The sequence below is a fragment of the Monodon monoceros genome, unplaced genomic scaffold (genome assembly GCF_005190385.1).
Source record: "Monodon monoceros isolate NGI ecotype Baffin Bay Population unplaced genomic scaffold, NGI_Narwhal_1 Super_Scaffold_12, whole genome shotgun sequence".
Classification (NCBI taxonomy): Eukaryota; Metazoa; Chordata; class Mammalia; order Artiodactyla; family Monodontidae; genus Monodon; species Monodon monoceros.
The window spans coordinates 162,107,847-162,131,122 of record NW_021703768.1 but is presented as its reverse complement, the minus strand read 5'-3'; the positions used below and the strand labels follow the sequence as shown (position 1 = coordinate 162,131,122).

At 45.2% G+C, this 23,276-nt stretch overlaps 1 protein-coding gene across 1 annotated transcript; it reads left to right on the top strand.

Moving 5' to 3' along the window:
- The first annotated feature begins 16,373 nt into the window (after positions 1–16,373).
- On the top strand, positions 16,374–17,801 carry ACTL9 (actin like 9). Its single transcript, XM_029219231.1, has one exon. It carries the CDS (start codon positions 16,481–16,483, stop codon positions 17,729–17,731), a length of 1,251 nt encoding a protein of 416 aa, XP_029075064.1. The 5' UTR covers positions 16,374–16,480; the 3' UTR covers positions 17,732–17,801.
- The last annotated feature ends 5,475 nt before the right edge of the window (positions 17,802–23,276 follow it).

Below are 23,276 nucleotides of genomic sequence, written 5' to 3'. Positions count from 1 at the left end.
ACGGGGAATATAGCCAATATTTTATAATAACTATAAATGGAGTATAACCTAAAAATTGTGCATCACTATATTGTACATCTGTAACTTATATTGTACAACTATACTTCAACTAAAAAAAAAAAAGAAATACTGGGAAGGTGGAAATAAGCACACTCAGCCTCGAATAAGAATGAGAAATCCAGAAGAGATGCAGGCAGACCTCTCTCTCTCTCTTTTTTTTTTTTTTTCATATTTAATTCTGAAGTCCTGTCCATTTTTGCTTTGAATGGCTCCCACGCTCGCTGCCTTTTGCCGGTCCCCTCCCTAACCCAGGCTCTCCTCACTCCACAACTCACTGCTGGGGTTCTCAGTGTTCCAGTGACAAAACTCAGGCTGGGACATGTGACTTTTTCTTTGCTGGACATTCCCCCTCCTTCTCCTATAAGTCCATTCACATCTCTACCATCCACTCCCGGATGCTTTCCCCAAGAAGCCAGTGCTCACCTGCCCCCTTCTCCAAATGGCTGCAGTGCTTGCTTTACTACATGTGGAATATTTAACAACTTAGCACAATTTAGGTTATTTTTTACATATTACATGTGTGTGATTTCTGTTTCCTGAAGCTGGATTGTATGCACCTTGAGAGGAAGAGGAGAAGGACACATTCATTTCTGAATGAAGCACAGTGCTCATTATGTAGTAAGTCATTAGGAAGTATTTTCAGACTGATTATAAAGAGTATAAGGCCGGAGTGAGTTTAGGCTATTCTTTTGAACCCTGTAGAACTTCTTCCTCTCCCCTCCTCTCCACTCCCCTCTTCTTTCTTCAGCTACTTTATATTGAACCCCTACCCTGTGGCGGGCAGCATGCTAAGTGCTTTACATAATTTGTTTTTTATTCCTCACAACTACCCAGTAGGGTATTATTAACTCCATTTTACAGATGAGAAAACAAAGGTTCATGATGATTAAGCAGATTGGCCAAGGTGTAACATAAATTTGTTAAACGTCAGAGCCAGGACTCAATCCCCGGTCTCTCTGACTCCAGAACTTTTTTTTTCAATTTTATTGGAGTATAGTTGATTTACAGTGTTGTGGTTTCAGGTGTACAGCAACGTGAATCGGTTAACCAATGTTTTATATTGTACTGCTCTTTGTTATTGTCTCTTTTTCTCTTCAGTCTTTCCCTCTTCTATTTTTTTTTCTCTTCCTCTAATTCAAAACTGAAAATGGGTTACTGTCAGGGCAGCATTTAGAGTAGATGTTATTTGTAAAAGATTTCAGTTCCTTTTCTTTCCTCCCCTACAAAATATTTCTCTGCGATGCACAGGGTTGCTGACCAAATGCTGCTTTCCAAGGGGGGCCCCGGGGCAGCTTGCCAACATCATGATTCAGGCAAACTGTTCAGCTGTCTTTGCGCTCAGTGTCTCCGTCTGAGGGTTTTGCTCCAGACTTAGGACTAATGCAGACTGACTCACTGTAGAAAGAAGGTCAGGTCTTCAAAGGTGCAAGAAGTATCAAGTTGGCAAGGTAGACCCCTTAGGTCATTTCCAGACACAATCTTTGTGACCACTTCTATTCCTTCCTACCTGGGAGTTAAAATGAAGTAAATAATTAAAACATGTGTATTTGCCCATCTTTTTCATTCCAGAAGAGCCAGGTACCATTAGTAGCCTAAGTGCCTTTGTAGCTGCTGAGCAAATATTGTGATAAACCAAATAGAGTATGAATTACTTTAAAAATGGTAAAATTTCAAGTAAGAGGGGTTTTTTTCGGTGTACCACAAAAACTTTGTCATATGTGTGGAAACAGGTCAGTAACTATTTGGTGTTGATTGACATGTGATCAATCCAGGGCTCACATGATCTTGTCAGGAAACAGATTTTAGAAACCACTTTAGTGGTTTAGGTAATCAAATGGTAAAAAATTCTCTTCTCTTTGGATTTGGAGATTTGGTTAATAATTGATCTTTTTTCTTGATGTCCTGACTTTTGATCCATTAGATTTGATTTTCCTTTTATTTGAAGTCCAGGACTGGGTTCTTTGATGACTTCCTTTTAATTTGACTGCTTTATACCTGAGTTTCTTTTTTTTTTTTTTTTTTTTTTTTTTGCGGTACGCGGGCCTCTCACTGTCGCGGCCCCTCCCGTTGCGGAGCACAGGCTCCGGACGCGCAGGCTCAGCGGCCATGGCTCACGGGCCCAGCCGCTCCGCGGCATGTGGGATCTTCCCGGACCAGGGCACGAACCCGTGTCCCCTGCATCAGCAGGCGGGCTCTCAACCACCGCGCCACCAGGGAAGCCCAATACCTGAGTTCTTATATTTGACTTTTTTCTTTGAGATGTTTCTTAAATTTTTGTTTTCTAAATAAGGGAAGATAATATCTTTTTCATTTAAGTTTCATTAAGTCGAGTTTTTGGTGTAAACCTGGGTCTGTGAAATTCATCCTGAACTTTGTTCATACATGAGCAGAGCCAGAATGTTAACAAAGCTGATTCAGAGAAATGATTTGTCAGCCCTTTTTGCTTGGCACTGTGCTAATTAAACAGCTGGTTGGTTGACTAACCATTTCACCTTTAGAGGACAGTCTGATGGCATTCCTTTGGTATTACTGCCTTTTTCATAGAAAATGCTCAATAATTATGGGGTTTTTTATCACTTTTTTTAAGTCTGAGCTTTTGATTAATTGATGACTATTTTAGCCCGAGACTAGTTCTTTTCTGAGCTGCAGATGCTACATAGAAACAGGGACTGGTCAGAATCCTTCTCTTGGTCACTTCTCTTTTCCTGGCGTGTTTCTCAGTGCTGGCCCGGATGTTCTATCTTTGGTGCCATTAAAATCGCATTCTTGGGGCTGGCTTTTATACCTCAGAGCTGAATCGACTTGCCCCTGTTTGCCTTCAGAGGATGGTTAGGTCATTTCCTGGCATGTCAAGTTGCATGTTGTCTTCCTTAGATCTGGCCCAGGAAAACATCTTTTCGGAAATTAGCATTCTCATTTTGAAGCTTTGACCTGGTCCAGGAAGCTTGCTTTACAGTTTTGCTCGAAGTTGGTCGATATTATATTTCTAGAAATTGGCACATTTAAAATATCGTTTCATCATATATTACTGGCACTAGTTCATGGGAAGCTCCTAGCAAGGCTAAGTCTTGTTTTCGTTGGGATGAGGTGAGGCCAGAGTATTTGAATATTTATGAAGTCTGTGCTTTTTCTATTAATGGTTTGCTTGTTGGGTATGGAACTTTGAACATTTTCAATAACCTGATATTTCTTTGTTCTCTTGGCCATATCTGTCCACCATGGTTGATTTAGTTGCACACATTAGGACAATATAAAACACTGATCCAGTTGATTGTGGGTCTTTAGGGCTTATTGGCTGACAAGACAATGTCCACAGCTCTTTTTCACCACGTTTCATGTGCTGGAGCCTTGATCAAACGAAGCCTTGGAAGTTAGAAGGTAGTCATGGCCTGGAAGAGGATCCAAGGCTCTTCCCACTGTGACCTAAGCCTAAGACCCGAAGGACATGGTCTGTAACAGTTGGGAAGAAAGCTAAGTATTCCAGAGTTGTAGGGGTAGACTTCAAAGGACCATGTGACCACCTGGATATGGGCTGTATTAGACCAGGGTGGCCTCTAACATGTCTCTCATGTCCCTAGCTTGGAAGGTGTCACTCCCCGGGAGGAGATATGATAAATGAGAGCAGGTCTGTGGGGCAGGATGATGAGCCCTGGCCAGGAAGGGCTTCTGAAGGGAATTGGAGGGTATGACACCCTGGAAGGGGAAGTGGGGAACTGTGCAATACTGGTGGGTCTCCTTGCCTCTTGGTATGTCAGGTATGGGAGAATGAGTATCAGGGGCTGCTAGAGAAGTCAGGTGTGTCCTGAGGGGAGAGCTGGTTCTGGGTTTGTACTAAGGCTGAGGTCAGCGGAGGGCTTGGGAAACGTTGGAGCCGTGGAGAATGTGGTGCCTTGTGTCGCACACCATGGAGTGCGTGTGGCTCTGTTCATTTGTAGAGCTGTAGCTTATGCTCTCAGTGTTAAAGACGGTCCTACTGTCTTTTTTTTTTTTTTTTTGGCTGTGTTGGGTCTTCGTTGCCGTGCACAGGCTTTCTCTAGTTGCAGCGAGCAGGGGTTACTCTTCACTGCGGTGCTCAGGCTTCTCATTGCAGTGGCTTCTCTTGTTGCGGAGCATGGGCTCTAGGCATGTGGGCTCAGTAGTTGTGGCTCGGGGGATCTAGAGCGCAGGCTCAGTAGTTGTGGTGCACGGACTTAGTTGCTCTGTGGCATGTGGGATCTTCCCAGACCAGGGCTCGAACCCATGTCCCCTGCATTGGCAGGCAGATTCTTAACCACTGCACCACAAGGGAAGTCCCTGTCCTACACTCTTTTGCCTGCTTTCCAACTTCTCCAACTGAAACCCAACACCCTCCCTCAATGCTCTCTCCTACCTTTGGTGTGTGCCTGTGGCAGGTGGCTCTTAGGTTTTCCTCCATGTGAAGGGTATTTGCAAGAGAAAAAAGAATTTGGCATATGCCTCCATTCCATAAAGCTTGCGTTGGATTTAGTTTGGCTAGGGCTTGACATAGACCTTTCCTTCACCCTAGCAGTTTTGAACTTGATGAGCAGAGAGACTTAATCCTCCAGTTAAGATTTTCAATTAAGCCTTGTCCTCTTGTCCACTAAAGAAAGCTCTAATCCAGCCTCTTGGGTCTGTTATCTATAGTCTTTTTGATTACATGTGCCTGAGGCAGCCTGTTGCTCATATTCCTCTCTCTCTCTCTCTCTCATCTCTCTCTCTCTCTCTCTCTCATCTCTCTCTCTCTCTCTTACTCTTTCTTTCTCTCTCAATCTCTTCACCCCTCTCTCCAATACACACACACACACACACACACACACACATCCCATGGTAATTGCACCAATGCTTGTAACCTCATTCTTTTCAGTTGGATAGAGGCTTAATTTAGAGCAAAGTGTATAATACAAAATCTGTCCAACACTAAAAGCCACCGCGTGTATGCTGTCATCCCCATAAAATCAGCACTTTGTAGAATGTGCATGGAGAAATCCCTCACAAATCCGAAGAGTGATTACATAGAAAAGCTGAAAATGCTTTGGGTATCACAGCAAAACCACAGGACTAGAAAATTAGAAACGGGTGGTGATGCTATAGCCTAAAGCACTCCCAAGGCCATATTTTGTATTCTTCTTGTAACAGTAAGACTACCACTATTAAAATGCTGAAAATGTCTGGGGGGGAAAGTAATGAAAGAGGAGAAATAACAACTGATACCATAGAGATACAAAAAATTATAAGAGAATACTACAAACAGTTATATGCCAGCAAAATGAACAACCTAGAAGAAAAAAATAAATTTCTGTAAATATATAATCATCCAAAACTGAATCAGTAAGAAATAGATAATGTGAACAGACCAATTACGAGTACTAAAATTGAATTAGTAATCAAAATACTCCAAACAAACAAAGTCCAGGACTGAATGGCTTCACAGGGGAATTCTGCCAAATATATAAAGAAGAGCTAATGGCTATCATTCTTAAACTATTCCAAAAAATTAAAGATGAGAGGAGCATTCACAAATTCATTCTATGAGGCCACCATTAGCCTGATACCTAAACCAGAAAGACACTACAAAAAAGAAAATTACAGACTAATAACTCTGATGAATATAGACACAAAAATCCTCAACAAAATGTTAGCAAACCGAATTCACCATTATATAAAAAGGATCATACACCATGATCAAGAAGGATTTACTGTACTTCCCTCTTGACACAGTTGTTAAGAATCCACCTGCCAAAGCAGGGGACACGGGTTTGAGCCCTTGTCCGGGAAGATCCCACATGCTGCTGAGCAACTAAGCCCGTGTGCCACAACTACTGAGCCTGAGCTCTAGAGCCTGCGAGCCACAACTACTGAAGCCCATGCACCCAGAGCCCATGCTCCACAACAAGAGAAGCCACCCCAATGAGAAGCCCACGCACCGTAACAAAGAGTAACCCCCCTCGCTGCAACTAGAGAAAGCCTGCATGCAGCAACAAAGACCCAATGCGACCAAAAATAAGTAAATAAAATTTTTAAAATTTTAAACAACTATTAAAGAAGTCCTTAAGAAAGAAAAAATAGAAAGAAGGATTTACTCCAGGGATGCAAGGATGGTTCTATATCTGCAAATCAATCAATATGATACACCACATTAACAAAACAAAGGATAAAAATCACATGCTATCCCAATAGATGCAGGAAAAGCAAGTGATGAAATTCAATGTCCATTCATGATTAAAAATTCTCATCAGTGTTGGTATAGAAGGAACATATCTCAACATAATAAAGGCTTTTATGAAAAACATACAGCCAACATCATACTCAACAGTGAAAAAATGAGAGCCTTTCCTCTAAATTCAGGAAAAGACAATGATGCCCACTCTCACCAATTCTATTTATCATAGTATTGGAAGTCCTAACCACAGCAATCCAACAACAAAAAGAAACAAAAGGCATCCAAATGGAAAGGAAGAGGGAAAACTGCCCATTTGCAGATGGAATGATACTTTAGAGAACCGTAAACTCTCCACACAGAAAAAAACTATTAGAACTAACAAATGAATTCAACAAAGTTGAAGGATACAAGAATAATATACAAATATCTGTTGCATTTCTATACACTAATAATGAACTATGAGAAAAAAAAAATTTTTAATCCCATTTAAATTGTATCAAAAGAATAAAATACGTAGGAATAAACTTAACATAGGAGGTGAAAGACCTATACTGTGGAAATGATAAAATATTGGTGAAGGTAATTCAAGATGATACAAAGAAATGGAAAGATATACCATACACTAGGATTGGAAGAATTAATATTGTTAAAGTGGCCATATGACCCAAAGCAATCTACAGATTTAATGCAATCCCAATCAAAATACCCATGACATTTTTCAGAGAACTAGAATGACCCTAAAATTTATATGGAACCACAGAAGACTCTGAACTGCCAAAGCAATCTTGGGAGAAAAGAACAAAGCTGGAAGTATCACCTTCCCAAACTCCAGACTATACTACAAAGCTACAGCAATCAAGACAGCATGGCACTGGCACAAAAACAGACACAGAGATCAATGGAACACAATATAGAGCCCAGAAATAAACCCATACACCTATGGTTAATTAATGTATGACAAAGGATGCAAGAATATACAATGGAGAAAAGACAGTCTCTTCAACTAGTGGAAAACTGGACAGCTACACATAAAACAATGAGATTAGAACACTCCTTCACACCATATACAAAAATAAACTCAAAATTGTTTAAAGACCTAAATATAAGACCTGAAGCCATAAAATTCCCAGAAGAAAACAAAGACAGAACACTTGACCTAAATCATGGCAATATTTTTTTTTTAGTATCCTAAGGCAAAATAAATAAAAGCAAAAATAAACAAATGGGACCTAATTAAACTTAAAAGCTTTTGCACAGGAAAGGAAACCATTAACAAAATGAAAAGACAACCCACGAGATAGGAGAAAATATTTGCAAATGATATGACCAACAAGGGGTTAATATCCAACATATGTAAACAGCTCTTACAACTCAATATCAAAAATAAAATTTTTTAATGGGCAGAAGACCTGAATAGACGTTTTCCCAAAGAAGACATACAGATGGCCAACAGACACATAAAAAGATGTTTAATATAGCTAATTATTAGAGAAATGCAAATCAAAATAATGAGCTATCATCTCACACCTGTCAAAATGTCTATCATCAAAAAATCTACAAATAACAAATGTTGGAGAGGATGTGGAGAAAAGAGAACCTTTGAACACTGTCGGTAGGAATGTAAATTGGTGCAGCCACAATGAAAAACAGTATGGAGGTTCCAAAAAAACTAAAAATAGGACCACCACATGTTCAGCAATTCTACTCCTGGGTATATACAGAAAAAAATGAAACACTAATTCAAAAAGATACATGCACCCCAATGTTCATAGCAACACTATTTACGACAGCCAAGATATGGAAGCAACCCAAATGCTCATTTACAGAAGAATGGATAAAGGAGATGTGGTATATATATACAATGGAATATTGTTCAGCCATATAAAAGAATGAAATTTTGCCATTTACAGCAACGTGGATGGACCTATAGAATATTATGCTTAGTTAAATATCAGGTAGAGAAAGGCAAATACTGTATGATATCACTTAGAGGTGGAATCTAAAAAATAATACAAATGAGTATGTATGCAAAACAAAAACAGACTCACAGATATAGAAAACAAACTAGGGGAGGGGGAAAAGGGAAGGGCAAATTAGGAGTTTGGGATTAAGAGGTCCAAACTACTATGTATAAAATAGATAAGAAACAAGGATTTATTGTATAGCATAGAGAATTATGGCCATTATCTTTTAATAACTTATAATTGAGTATAACCTGCAAAACTACTGAATCGTTATGCCGTTTGCCTAAAACTAATATAATATTATAAATCAACTATACTTCAATTTAAGTTTTTTAAATAAAAAATAATAAAATATCAAAGTTTGTATAGAGGGAACATATCTCCAAGTAATAAAAACCATTTATGCCAAACCCACAGCTCACATCATAGTCAATGGCAAAAAGCTCAAAGCTCTTCCTTAAAATCAGGAACAAGACAAGGATGCCCACTCTCCCCACTTCTGCTTCACATAGTGTTACAAGTCCTAGCCACAGCAGGCAGACAAGTAAAAGAAACTACAGGCATCCAAAACTGGAAAGGAGAAGTAAATCTGTCACTGTTTGCAGATGAAACATATGAGAGTGTGCACATTAAAGAGATGCAATTTATTATATTTCAGTTATACATCAATAAAGCTGTATTAAAGGAGGAAGAGTGTTCAGTGGCTGATGGGGTCAAATCATGCTAACTGATCAAGTAAGAAGAGGATCTGGACACATAGAGTTGAGGTACCTTACAAAGGGCTACTTTCCATCAAGAGCTGGAATCTTCTTCCAAACCCCTTGAATCTGGGATGATCTTGGCTTGGCCAACAAAATGTGGCACATTGTACAATTTCTGAGCCCAGTTCTCAAGAGAACTTGCATGTTCCTCTCCTGTCTTCTTGAATGCTACTGCCACATGAACAAGTCTGAGTTATCCTGCTGTAGAGGACCCGGGGAAGAAAACCAAGACACCCATGCTGCTAGCCTATGAGTCACCAGACTTGTGAGTGATGCCATCCTAGACCCGGCAGCCCCAGTTCATCCACCCACTGGTGGCAGACTTAAGAGTGGGTGAGAAAAGACCTACAGAAGAACCACAGAGCTGAGCCCAGATCACATGACTGAACTCTAGAAACTTGTGTTAATAACTGTTTTAATCACTAAATCATGTAGTGGTTTCTTACACAGCAAAGGCTACTGAATACAAGAGAAGCTTGATAACCTTGAAAAGAGCATTTTGGACTCCAGTGGTTAGGGGGTAATACAAGCCTGGTTTAAGATGTTCATGAGAGAATGGAAGGTGGAGAGTGTGTTCTTAGAAAAAAATTTTTCGAGAACATTTTCTGTGAAACATGGTAGAAAAATGCTATGACAGCAGGAGGAACATGTTGGGTGAAGAACACAGTTCTTTTCAGTTATGACACATTAAACCATTTAATGCTGAGTGTTTGGTGCCAGAATTATAAATAGGCAGAGCACAGAACATCAGGCTGAGGGATAAGTAGTTTAATTGTGGGGAGGAAATGACCTAATGGTCTCTGGATTGTAGACTACTGGTCTGTAAGTCATGAGCCCCTTTTCTTCCAGGATGCTTTTACAGAATTGGAAGCAATGTTAGGTCAGGGTGATGAAGTGCCCTCTGTCGATGGTACAGGTGGTCATCAACAACTGATGCTGGTGTTTTCCTTTTGCTAAAGCATCATATGGGATATGTTTCTAGGCTTTTTTGTTGATTTCAACACCAGCTCTTTTGAACTCTGCCTGAGCCCTCAGAGCAGTCTTCTGTCATAACTACCCACAACCCCCTCTGGGCACAGGATTGCAGAGCCCTCTTGTCCCAGGATACAGTGGTCCCCAAAGCCTACCTGGACTATAATGAAATCATAGATTCCAGGAGAGGAGAGTTCTAAACATGTTTTTCCTCATTGTTTTTCAGCAGGATGGAGAGGGACAGGTGCAGAGCCCCAAGGCAGGGCACCCCCAGAGCTCCACGATGGGACTGAAGTGAAGCAGGGAAAAGAAGGGGAAGCCAGGCTGCTCTCATCACAGGGATGCTAAGGGCGAGGTCTCAACACCACGACTCCCTTATACATGCCTTTTGCGGCTCTAGCTGTGCCCTGGCACAGGCTCCAGGCTGAAGGCTTACACTGGCGGTGGGAGTCTGCTGAGCCCTACACAGAGATCACTTTTCCCTTCAGAGGGCAGCTGGGCAGACTTGCTCCAGCTCCAAATTCTCCTCAGTTCAACTTAGACACAGGGTATTTTTAACCCCTGTTGGACAGACCCTGTCATGTTGTTCTCTCTCTTTATATATATATATTTATTTATTTTTGGCTGCACTGGGTCTTTGTTGCTGGGCATGGGCTTTCTTTAGTTGCGGTGAGCCGGGCTACTCTTCGCTGAGGTGTGCGGGCTTCTCGTTGCGGTGGCTTCTCTTGTTGCAGAGCACGAGCTCTAGGCGCGTGGGCTTCAGTAGTTGTGGCACTAAGGCTCAGTAGTTACGGCTCACGGGCTCAGTAGTTATGGCTCGTGGGCTCTAGCGTGCAGTCTCAGTAGTTGTGGCACACAGGCTTAGTTGCTCCGTGGCATGTGGGATCTTCCCAGACCAGGGCTTGAACCCGTGTCCTCTGCATGGCAGGTGGATTCTCAGCCACTTGCACCACCAGGGAAGCCCCTGTTCTCTCTGATTAGTCACTTTCTGCTCCTGCAGGCTTTACATATTCCATGTGAGATGCCTAATTGGACATGTTTTAGAAACATGAAACCAAGTGTCTATAGAGATGGGGACCTGGTGATGGATGTATTTTTCCCCCTTTATTCCTTGGAACAGGAACCAGACAGATGCGGGTGTCTTTTGCACTCAGACCAAAACAGCAAGTAACACCTAATGTGTAAGTTCGTGTGTGTGTGTGTGTGTGTGTGTCTGTGTCTGTGTGTCTGTGTTTGAGTGTGTGTTGGGGGTGGGGGGTGTTTAATCTCCTTGATAATTATGTAAAGTGTGCACAGAGATGGCAGAAATGCAGACGAGTGGTTAATGAGGGTCTGTCTGTTCTTCTTCCTTTTTCCCTCAGTACCTTCATGAGAGAATAGAGAACTTAACAACTTTTACTGTCTATTCCATTAGTCTGATCACCCTGATCCGTACCTGGATGGCTTAGAATGAGTGAGACTGTTGAGACACCACGCCCTCCTCCTGCCAGGTCCCATAGATTAGGGCACAGAAGCATCCTGAAATGTTGACCTTCTTGGCCTGAAGTCTGCATCAGGAGCCAGGGGCTCAGTCTGGGTGTCCTGTGCCCACAGGGGCTTTGTGACATGAGCCTCCTGGAGACACCATGGGTCTTTGAGATCTACTACCTTGAACAGAACATATCCCAGTAAACGCCAGTAATTATATCCTATGGGCCATGAGGCATTCTGGTCCAAGGTCTGGAAAGTCAAAAAAGAAAAGGAGATCATCTTTCAGAGGGAATTAATGCCCTTTTCTCTTACCCTGATCCTTAACTTCTCCAGGTGACATGCAGAAACTGCATTAATGCTCTGTGCGTACTTTGCAAGGGAGACTATGCTTCCAAGGCATTAAATTGACCACCATGCCCACGTCCTCAGAAGAGGGTTAGGCAACATGCGATTTGTTTCCATGGGGCGTGTCTATCCTTAGCAGTTACGTTTGTGGTTAACTCTGGTCATGTCAGCAGGTACCCTTGCCATGGAGAAAGGTGATAGCAGGGCTGGTGATCTTTGTGATGGAATTTCAGCGTTGTTTTCTCTCCTTTGTGTGAGGACTTCTGCCTGCCCAGTATGTATCCTTTCTAGCTGTTGCATCTCAAGTGTCCTTCCCTCTTTTGTCTCTTTCTCTATCATTTAGCCAAAATATGGAATAAAACATTTTGTGGCAATAATTTTGGGGATTTGAGTAGTACATCAGAGACAGTTGCCCCTAAATGACATGACTGGGCCATTTTCCCTAATGCTGTGCCCCCTGTTTAGGTGGCTTTGGAAGAACTACCAATACGTCCTGACATTTCTCTTTGCCATTGAGGAAATCAATAAGGACTCCCATCTGCTCCCCAATCTGTCCTTGGGTTTCAACCTCTACAATGCCTTTCCCAGTGACCAGAGGACCTTGGAGAGTGCCCTGTTTGGGCTCTCTGGAGGAAATCAGACTCTCCCTAACTACAACTGCCAGACACAGAGAAAATCTGTGGCCATTGTTACAGGAACCACGTTGGCATTTTCAGCCGAGATTGGAACAGTTCTGGAGCTCTACAGAAGCCCACAGGTGAGTGGGTTTTTAATTCTGAGGAGAAAAGTCTGGATTTTCATCAGTGCCATTTTCCTTCATCTGATCAAAAGGAAATGTAGAAGCTAGGTATACGTACCCCATGAAAGTTTAAAATGTAGCCCAGGGAAATCCTCAGGTTGTGAGATGATGAACTGTGACAGGAGGAGGAAGAGGGAAAGGGGTAGTGCAGGGGATGCTGTGAGCCTCAATCCAGATTCCTGCCCAGGGCCATTGTTTCCATTCCCCAGCTGCTGGGAATATTGACTGCTGACATCTGACAGCTGTGTGCTTCTTAAGACATATCCACAGCCAGGGGAACTGCCCCATTCCAGATGCCACCTATCTCAGGGGACAGCTAGAGACCAATGATTGGCAGATATGGGGATACAAAGGCCTGGATATGTGCTCTCAATCTGGGACCACACTGAAGGATCTGCTGAGACTCAGTTATAACTATATTGAATTTATCCTCTCCTTCCGCCCAATCCAGCCTTCCCACATCCACACAGGTGCATCTTGGGATTATTCCTAATAAACTTTCTACACCCGACTGTCCATCTCAGTGACTCTTCCTGGAATTTACTCTTTACTCTCCCTATAATCTCTGGTGCAAATTACCCCTTGTAGCTGTTTGCATTTCAGAAAGGAGGTCACAGACCGATAACCCAGAGATGAACGGACCCAACTACCAGGCTGCTGAACCCCATTACCAGGACCCCTGACAGCAGCAGTGACTGTTTTAAAATATTGCAAAAATAAAAAGGATGCAAGACCTTCACCACTTTTATCCTCATCACTTACCCTGGACTGTGAGTTCCACTTATAAGATCCCCTGTAATTCCCCAGGACAGGGGGACACAGTTCTTGAGGCGCTAGCCTACCATGTCTTCCCTTTGCCTGGCAAAGAAAATAAAATGCCTCTCTATTTCTTATCTTCCAAATCTCTGTCTCCGTATTTTTATTCGGCATCGGTGCACAGGGAGCCGAGATTTGGCATCACAGACTCATAACCCACGTTCACAGCAGCATTATGCGCGTTATCCAAGAGGTGGAAGCAACCCAAGTGTCCATGGATGGATGAATGGAAAGACAAAACGAAGTATATACATATAACAAACTATTAATCAACCTTTAAAAGGAAGGAAATTCTGACACACACTACAACATGGATGAACCTTGAAAACATGCTAAATGAAATAAATGAGACAGAAAAAGACAAATACTGTATGATTCCACTCATATAAGGTCCCTAGAGGAGTCACATTCATACAGACAAAAAGTAGAAGGGTGGGTGCCAGGGGCTAGAGGGAGGGGGAAGGGGAAGTTGTTGTTTAATGGGTTTAGAGTTTCACTTTTGCAAGATAGAAAAGAGTTTAGGAGATCGGATGCATAAGGATGTGAATGTACTTAACACTACTGAATTGTACACTAAAAAATGGCTAAAGTGGTAAATTTTTTAAAATTTATTTATTTTATTTATTTTTTGGCTGCATTGGGTCTTCGTTGCTGCGCACGGGCTTTCTCTAGTTGCAGTGAGCGGGGGCTACTCTTCGTTGCGGTGCGCGGGCTTCTCATTGCAGTGGCTTCTCGTTGCAGAGCATGGGCTCTAGGCACGTGGGCTTCAGTTGTGGCACGTGGGCTCAGTAGTTGTGGCTCACAGGCTCTAGAGCCCAGGCTCAGTAGTTGTGGCCCACGGGCTTAGCTGCTCCGCGGCATGTGGGATCTTCCCAGACCAGGGTTTGAAACGCTGTCCCCTGCATTGGCAGGAAGACTCTTAACCACTGCACAACCAGGGAAGTCCCTAAGGTGGTAAATTTTATTTACGTTTATTTTACCACTATTAAACTTTTCTTTTTTTTAACATCTTTATTGGAGTATAATTGCTTTACAATAGTGTGTTAGTTTCTGCTGTATAACAAAGTGAATCAGCTATACGTTTACATATAGCCCCATATCCCCTCCCTCTTGTGTCTCCCTCCCACCCTCCCTATCCCACCTCTCTAGGTGGTCACAAAGCACCAAACTGATCTCCCTGTGCTATGCGGCTGCTTCCCACTAGCTATCTATTTTACATTTCGTAGTGTATACATGTCAATGCTACTATCTCACTTCGTCCCAGCTTACCCTTCCCCCTCCCTGTGTCCTCAAGTCCATTCTCTACGTCTGCGTCTTTATTCCTGTCCTGCCCCTAGGTTATTCACAACCTTTTTTTTTTTTTTTTAGATTCCATATATTTGTGTTAGCATACGGTATTTTTTTTTCTCTTTCTGACTTACTTCACTCTGTATGACAGACTCTAGGTCCATCCACCATACTACAAATAACTCAATTTCGTTTCTTTATATAGATGAGTAATATTCCATTGTATATATGTGCCACATCTGCTTTATCCATTCATCTGTCGATGGATACTTAGGCTGCTTCCATGTCCTGGCTATTGTGAATAGAGCTGCAATGAACATTGTGGTACATGACTCTTTTTGAATTATGGTTTTCTCAGGGTATATGCCCAGTAGTGGGATTGCTGGGTTAAACTTTTCTTTAAAATATTTTTTAAAGTGTGATTTCAATAAACCCTCTGAAGGATAAAGAAAAAAAATTGATTACATAGTACTATGGCTCTTTTTATAAACATGAGGGGGGAAAACTCTTCCAGCCAAAATGCCTATTTTTATCCTTTAGTTTAAAAACACTTGAAAACAAAGGCTCTGCACCGATATGTTACCTGGGGCACCTCTGAGCAGAGGCATCGAAAGATCAGAGGCAGAATCCTTAACTTTTTTCTTTACATAAGTTTTAAGTGATGAAATTAGGGGTGATTTCACCTTCTCAGGCTGTGTTTTTCTGCCTTTTTAGATTTAAGACGTGAAACTAAAAACCAAGTTTGAAAACAATAAATAAGGTGCTGTCCTTTAGTATATTTCTGGTTGTTGTGAACAGTCCAAAAACTGGCTGGATCCAAAATAAAGAACTCATACAACTTAATAACAAAAAACAAACAATCCAATTTAAAAATGGGAGCAGAGGGGGGCTTCCCTGGTGGCGCAGTGGTTGAGAGTCCGCCTGCCGATGCAGGGGACACGGGTTCGTGCCCCAGTCCAGGAAGATCCCACATGCCGTGGAGCAGCTAGGCCCGTGAGCCATGGCCACTGAGCCTGCACATCCAGAGCCTGTGCTCCGCAACGGGAGCGGCCACAACAGTGAGAGGCAAGCGTACCGCAAAAAAAAAAAAAAAAAAAAAAAAAAAAAATGGGAGCAGAGGAATTGAATAGACATTTTTCCAAAAAAGATATACAAGTGGCCAACAGGTATATGAAAATGTGCTCGACATTACTAATTATCAGAGAAATGCAGATCAAAGCCACAAGACATCACCTCATACCTGTTAGAATGACTAGCATCGAAAAGAGATAACAGGGAATTCGCTGGTGGCTCAGTGGTTAAGAATCCACCTGCCAATGCAGGGGACATGGGTTCGAGCCCTGGTCCAGGAGGATCCCACATGCCACAGAGCAACTAAGCCCATGCGCCACAACTACTGAGCCCACGTGCCACAAGTACTGAAGCCCATGCGCCTAGAGTCCATGCTCCACAACAAGAGAAGCCACGGCAATGAGAAGCCTGCACACCACAACAAAAGAATAGCCCCCGCTAACCGCAACTAGAGAAAGTCCGCATGCAGCAACGAAGACCCAACGCAGCCAAAAATTAATTAATTAATTTTTTTAAAAAGAGAGGGGAGAGGGGAACCCAGATTAAATACTTTGGGAGCTTTCTGGAGCAAGGAAGGGCCCACCCTTACACCCCACCACCCCACTCCTGCATTGTGAGCAGCAAAATGACGTCATAGACCAGCGGCCCCGCCCCCTCTCCCTCTCTCCGCCTGTGCTTGCCCCAGGCCTGGCCTCAGCCTTTTCTCTCCACAACCCCCTCACCCCAGAGGAAAGTGGTCTGCCTTGCCAAGCAACCCACGCGACCACTTACAGCCATGGATCCAAATCGGGGCAACCCCCCGGGGCCCCAGACCTCCCCAGAGGCCCCCAAGCCTAGCCTGAACCCCTGCTCAATCCTGGCGAACAATACCATGCCGCAAGAACCCCCCAGCATGGTGGGCGACAGGTTGCCCCCAAAGACCCGGGCGGTGGTCATCGACATGGGCACAGGCACCTGTAAGGTGGGCTTCGCGGGGCAGGCCCGGCCCACCTACACCGTGGCCACCGTCGTCGGCTGCCAACCCAAGAAGTCGACCGCCACCGGGCCGCCGGTGCTGGAGGCGTTCATCGGCGAAGCAGCCCGCACTCACCCTGAGCTGATGCTGGTGCAGACCGTGCGGAACGGCATCGTGGTGGACTGGGACGCAGCCGAGCTGATCTGGCGCCACATGCTGGAACACGACCTCCTCGTGAACCCCCGGGACCACCCGCTGCTGTTCTCCGATCCGCCCTTCAGCCCCACCACCAACCGCGAGAAGCTGGTGGAGGTGGCTTTCGAGTCGCTGAGCTCCCCCGCCATGTATGTGGCTTCCCAGTCAGTGCTGTCCGCCTACGCGCACGGGCGGGTCAGCGGGCTGGTGGTGGACACGGGCCACGGGGTCACCTACACGGTGCCCGTCTTCCAGGGCTACAACCTGCCTCACGCCACAGAGCGCCTGGACCTGGCGGGCACCCACCTGACCGCCTTCCTGGCGGAGATGCTGCTCGGCTCCGGCTTGCCCCTGGGGCAGCAGGACCTGGACACGGTGGAGAACATCAAGCGCCGCTACTGCTATGTGGCCTCCGACTTCCTGAAGGCACAGGCCCGGCCCGAGGGGGAATGCCGCCAGACCTTGAAGCTGCCTGACGGGCGGATGGTCACGCTGGGCAAAGAGCTGTTCCGGTGCCCTGAACTGCTGTTCAGCCCCCCGGAGATCCCAGGGCTGTCGCCCGTGGGCGTCCCCACCATGGCGAAACAGAGTCTTCAGAAGGTGCCGCTGGAGTTGCGGACCGATGTGGCCCAGAACGTGCTGCTCTGCGGGGGCTCTTCACTCTTCACCGGGTTTGAGGATCGCTTCCGCGCTGAGCTGCTGCGCGGTCTGCCCCCAGAGGCCCACGTGGTAGTGGCGGCCCAGCCCACCAGGAATTTCTCCGTGTGGATCGGCGGCTCCATCCTCGCCTCCCTGAGCGCCTTCAAGTTCTGCTGGGTCTTGCGGGAGCAGTACGAAGAGCAGGGGCCCCACGTCGTGTACCGCAAATGCTGCTGACACGGCCAGGGGTGGGTGTGGGCGGTGCGGGGTTGGGGCGAGTTATGGGCAGTAAAGTTTCTGCTACCCAGACGGCTCCGTCCTGCCCTCCGCCAAGGCCGGGCCCAGTCCACTGCTGGACCCACCCAGATGCGCCTGGCTGTGACCCCACAGACACACCCGCCCTGGTGGGCTACCTCCAAAGACATCCCTGGTTCTGCCCTGCTTTGACTCACCTCCCAGGAGCCATCCCCTGAGACACCCTAGTTCTGACGCCCTGACCGTCCGTCCCCCACAATCAACCCCCCTACACACACACACACACACACACACACACACACACACACACACACCACCATGTGCTAACCCTGTCAAACCCATCTCCCACAATCCTAGTCTCCCACCACACTCGGGTTGGGATCTCCTTCCCAAGCCCACTCCAAAACTATCCCTGGTTCTCAGCACCCCAAATCCACCCACTCTTTGGTTTCCCGGGTCTGATTATCCAAAGTTCTCTGACACCCTGATGTTCTGAACATCCCCCCACAAGTGCTGCATCCCCACACCACCACAAAGATCCAGAATCTGACCCTCAAGGGTCTCCCCCACAACAGCACACTAAAGGATCCCCCAGTGTTCAAAGTCCATCCCCCAAGTTCCACCCTCCTCCAAAGCTCTGACCTCCCCACATGATTTGTTTCCCCAAACTCCTTCCATCCAGATGCTCCCACAACCCATCCCCCATCTTTACCCCCAAAGAACACCAAGTTCTGAGACCCCCAAAGCCCCCAGGATGGCCCCCTCTGCTCTCAGCCCACCCCACCCCACCCCGCTCTGTAACTCCCCCAGAAATACTCCCACGTGATTTCTCAGTGCATCTCCTGACCCCATTCCTCAGCTCCTGGAATATCCTCCCAGGAAGGCTACGGCCCCCAGGACCACCATGTGATGACCCCAGTAATGCACCTGTGTTCTGAATCCCCCAACTCCCTCCCCAAAGACATTTTCCCAGGGTTGCCCTCTGGTGAACCCCAGGACACCCCATTCTGGTGTTCTCAGGCTCCTGGAACTCACCCCCAGGACCAGCCACAAGGTCCCATCCCATTAGTTGAGACACCAACAGCCAGTGACATTTACAAGGACTGCCCAGCGCAATGTGACCCTGAGGCAGATACCCCAGGTGGGGGAGTCCCCCTGGACACTGGCTCCCTCCTGCCAACCCCACACAAGTCTCCAGGGCTAGTTGTCCTGGGCTGTCCATCCCCACCACCTTCCATTCCACTAGTGTTTCATTCCAAGTTCACCCCATCTCCCCAGACCTCTCTCGGCATATTCTTACTATGCCACCCCAGGGGCTTTCTCTGGGACCTGCCCTGAGGATGTCCTATGAAGCCTCTACTACCCCACCTGCAGGGTGGAGGGGCTGGACGTTCTCCCCGCAGGGTATCCTCAGTCCCCTCTCCCTGCTCTGCCCTTATCCTCAGCCACCAAGGCCCCTGCTGGAGGCAGGACCCTTTGCCTTTATGCCGTCTAGCCCAGCCCAGTTAATGTCAGGACCCCTGGCCAGCAGCCCGGACACATCCTCCCAATGTGGCAACAAAATAAGCCTGAGCTGCCAGAGCTTATCCACGTTCATGCTGGGTCCAAGGGATCATTCATTCATTCATTCATTCATTCAAACAGTCAATGCTTACTGAGCTTCACTCACAGGCTTTGTCTCTCCCTGAGTCTTTCTGTGTGTCTCTTTGGTTTTGGTTTTTATTTGTTCACTTGATGTGTTTTTCTCTCTGACTCACCTGCCAGCACTAGTTCTTATGCAGGAATTTTCCAGCGTGGAAACTCCTATATTCATGGAGCGTGTGAGCCCACCCCACTCCCTCATCTGCCATCAGGCAATGGGAGGGAGTGAAGGCCCTGGTCATCCCCACCCACCCTGTACCACTGTGTCCTGGGCAGTGGCTCCAGCCCCCTCACAGGCCAGTGGGTGGTCCTCAGCTGAGAGGACAGCCTCACAGACAGGCTCAGATCCCCATATCACAAGCATGCAAGGTTGGACCCCCTCCCTTGCCTTCCCTCCTGCAGGCAGCCTCAACCTGTAGAATCAGCAAGATCTCCCAGGAGGTTATGAAGTGGTGAGGGGAACTGCTCATTCTTCCCACCAGGGGGCAGCACCTCCAAGCACAAGGCCTTAAGGGCAGAGCCGAATTTAGAACCACGATGGCTGCAGCAAACTTGGCATCCCAGACCCACCCCAAACCATGATGTCAGGGCACTGCCAGCCATACACACACAGAGAAGGGATGTGGGACAGACTGAGTCTCAGAAGTCACAGGAAGTGAGGAGGGTGCAGAAACCCCTGCCACCCTTGGGCTGCTGGGAAACCCAAAGGACACTCACTTAGACCAGACTAAGTTTCCCCCAGCTCCAAACCTTCCCTGGGATAGAGATTTCCTCTGCAACCCTCTGGAAATGTGCCCCCCCCATTTGCACACTCCCAGGGATGGGGAGCTCACTACTTCAAGTCTGTGTTAGAAATCTCAACTCATGGACTTCCCTGGGGACGCAGTGGTTAAGAATCTGCCTGCCAATGCAGGGGACACGGGTTTGAGCCCTGGTCCAGGAAGATCCCACATGCCATGGAGCAACTAAGCCCGTGCGCCACACTACTGAGCCCGCGCACCTAGAGCCCATGTTCCACAACAAAAGAAGCTACTGCAATAAGAAGCCCGTGCACCGCAATAAACAGCAGACCCCCCTCACTGCAACTAGAGAAAGCCTGCGCACAACAATGAAGACCCAACACAGCCAAATATAAATTAATTAATTAATTTTTAAAAAATCTCAAGCCATCCCAGGAGTCTTAGGTAAACCTCTGCAGTCTGCTTGCCACCCCCCATCCAGAGCACTGAGAGCACCAGAGACCCTGAGCCCCCACTCAAGCCCACACACACCCCTGGACTCTACTCTCTCCCAAACCCAACATCCTCAAGTTTTTCCATTTCTGGCTTTAAGTCACTCACGCACCCATTCCACAAACATTCATTGGCCACCCACTACATGCCTGGCACCGTGCTCAAATCTAAGGAAACCACAGTGATCAAGAAATGGGGTCTCAGGAAACCACAGTGAACAAGAAATGGGGTCTCAGCCTCCCAGACCGTCCTCGGAAGGTCTGACCAGGTCACTTCTTCCATCAACTTCCAACGGCCTGATATCTGTTCCACACACTGACCCACAAGTCCTTTCCTTCTTATGGCTTCAAAAGCACCCACTTCCTTCCCACCCCAGCCCAGGCCTCTTCATTGCTCACCTGGAGGATCGTGGGAGCCTCCTCCCTGGTGCCCTGGTCACCTCTCTCACCCTCTGGAAGGCCCTTTCAGAGGATTTCTGCAAAGCATAACTTAGAACCCTCTGGTGGAAAACAAAACCCAAGTTCTTATGATAGCTCTGAATCCTCTGCCAACCTCTCCAGACTTCTCCTTGACTTTCCCTCCCACCACCTTCACCCCCAACACACCAGTTGCCTTTCTTTTCCTCAAACATACTGTTACGGGCTGCATGTGTCCCCCCCAGAATTCCTATGCTGGAGATTGGGCCCTAATCCAGTATGACAAGTGTCCTTATAAAAAGGGGAAATTATGACAACACACACAAAGGAAAGGCCATGTGAGGACACAACAAGAAGACAGCCATCTACAAGCTGAGGAGAGAGGCCTCAGAAGAAACCAGCCCTGCCAACATCTTGATCTTGAATTTCTAGCCTCCATAATTGTGAGAAAATAAATGTCTGTTGTATAAGCCATCTAGTCTGTAATCTATTTTGTTATGGCAACCCCAGTAGACTAAGAGAGATTTTACCAAGTGTGGTTCGGAAGGTAGTTATAATGCCAGCTACAACCATGTGGCCAATTACAGAAATGAGGACTATAACTCATGAGTACTTCTCTCTTGTTTTTTATGAATATGTGTGTATATTACATATATACACACATATGTATGTATATGTATATATATATATATAAACCAAATATCTTTGTTTTCTTCCCTCTTTTATCTCCATATCATGTAACATAAGATGTATTGACTTTATAGCATAGTATTTAAATATTGTTCACTTTACATCATAGTATTTAAATTAGGGTATCAAAGAGAAGGGTAAACGTAACTCAATTACTTTATCTCCTCGCCCTGAACAATGTTAAGACAAATGACCATTCAAAAAATAAATTAAATAAATTATAAATAATTTTTAAATGACAAATGGAGTAAACTACAGTTCATAACACAAAGGGACAGTGTCCATAATATATAAAGAGCTCTTGGAAAAAATCAATAAGTAAAATATTACAACAGTCCATGGAAAAGTTAAAAAAGGATATTAACTTTGAGCTCACAGAGAAAGAAACACAAATGGTTCTTAGTCACAAGAGAAGATTCTCAATCTCATAAGGGAAATGAACATTAAAACTACACTGCAAGACCATGTTTAATCCATCAGATTGGCAGAGATCAAAAGGTTTGATAACTCCCCAGGTTGGTGAGGCTCTGGGGAAACTGGCACTCTCTTATTCTGATGATGCAGAAGGAAACTGGTACCAACCCTTACACAGAACAAATGGTAATATCTACCTAAATGACACATGCACACACCTTCCAAGCCAGCTATCACACTTCCAGGAATTTCTCCTTCAGATACACTCACTCGTATGTGAAATGACATCAGTGCAGTTATCCACTGTACGGTGCAGCACTTTATTGTGGCAAAACATAGGAAAAAACGTTATGTGTTGCCAACGTTATGTGACCATCCATGGCAACTGGTTACATAAATGTCATTCAAACATAGAGTAATACTACACAGCTCTTAAAAAGGAACCAGCAAGCTCTGTTCACTGACATGGACTGCAAGCCAACATATATTTTAAGTGAAAAAAAAGAAGGCCCAGAATGGTATGTTATCATTTATGTAAAAAAAAAAAAAAAGGATTAAAGGGATATGTAGATATTTGCTTGGAAATGCCTAGAATATCTCTAGATGGTCTCACAAGAAACCTGAGTGATGGCTGCTGCTAGACCAGATTTTTTCAAGTTTTATTTCATTATTACGCTTCAAGGAACAATCATTTTTAGACATTTTTTTTCTTAATTGTCCTGTACAAAAGTTTAACACAACAGAGATACTATGTATCTATACTATATCTATACATATTTGGTCTGTGTATACCTGTGCTTTATACATAAACAGGTTCTTTTGCACACACCCCTAAACCAATTTTCACTCCTTTGGGGACAATATCATCTCCACTGAGGATTGATGCTCTTGGGGAGGTGACCAGGGAGCCTTTGCAAAGTGGGGAGGAGACTGCTCACTGCCTGCCCTTGTGAAGTACAGTAAGTCCCCTACATACAGACAAGTTCCGTTCCAAGAGCACGTTCGTAAGTCAAATTCTTTTGTAAGTCCAACAAAGTTAGCCTAAGTACCCAACTAACACAATCGGCTGTATAGTACCATACTTTAAAAGGTTTATAATACTTTTCACACAAATAATACATAAAAAACAAACAC

Excerpts from the sequence above, each read along its gene's own strand:
- ACTL9 (XM_029219231.1), top strand. The coding sequence starts at position 16,481 with ATGGATCCAAATCGGGGCAACCCCCCGGGGCCCCAGACCTCCCCAGAG.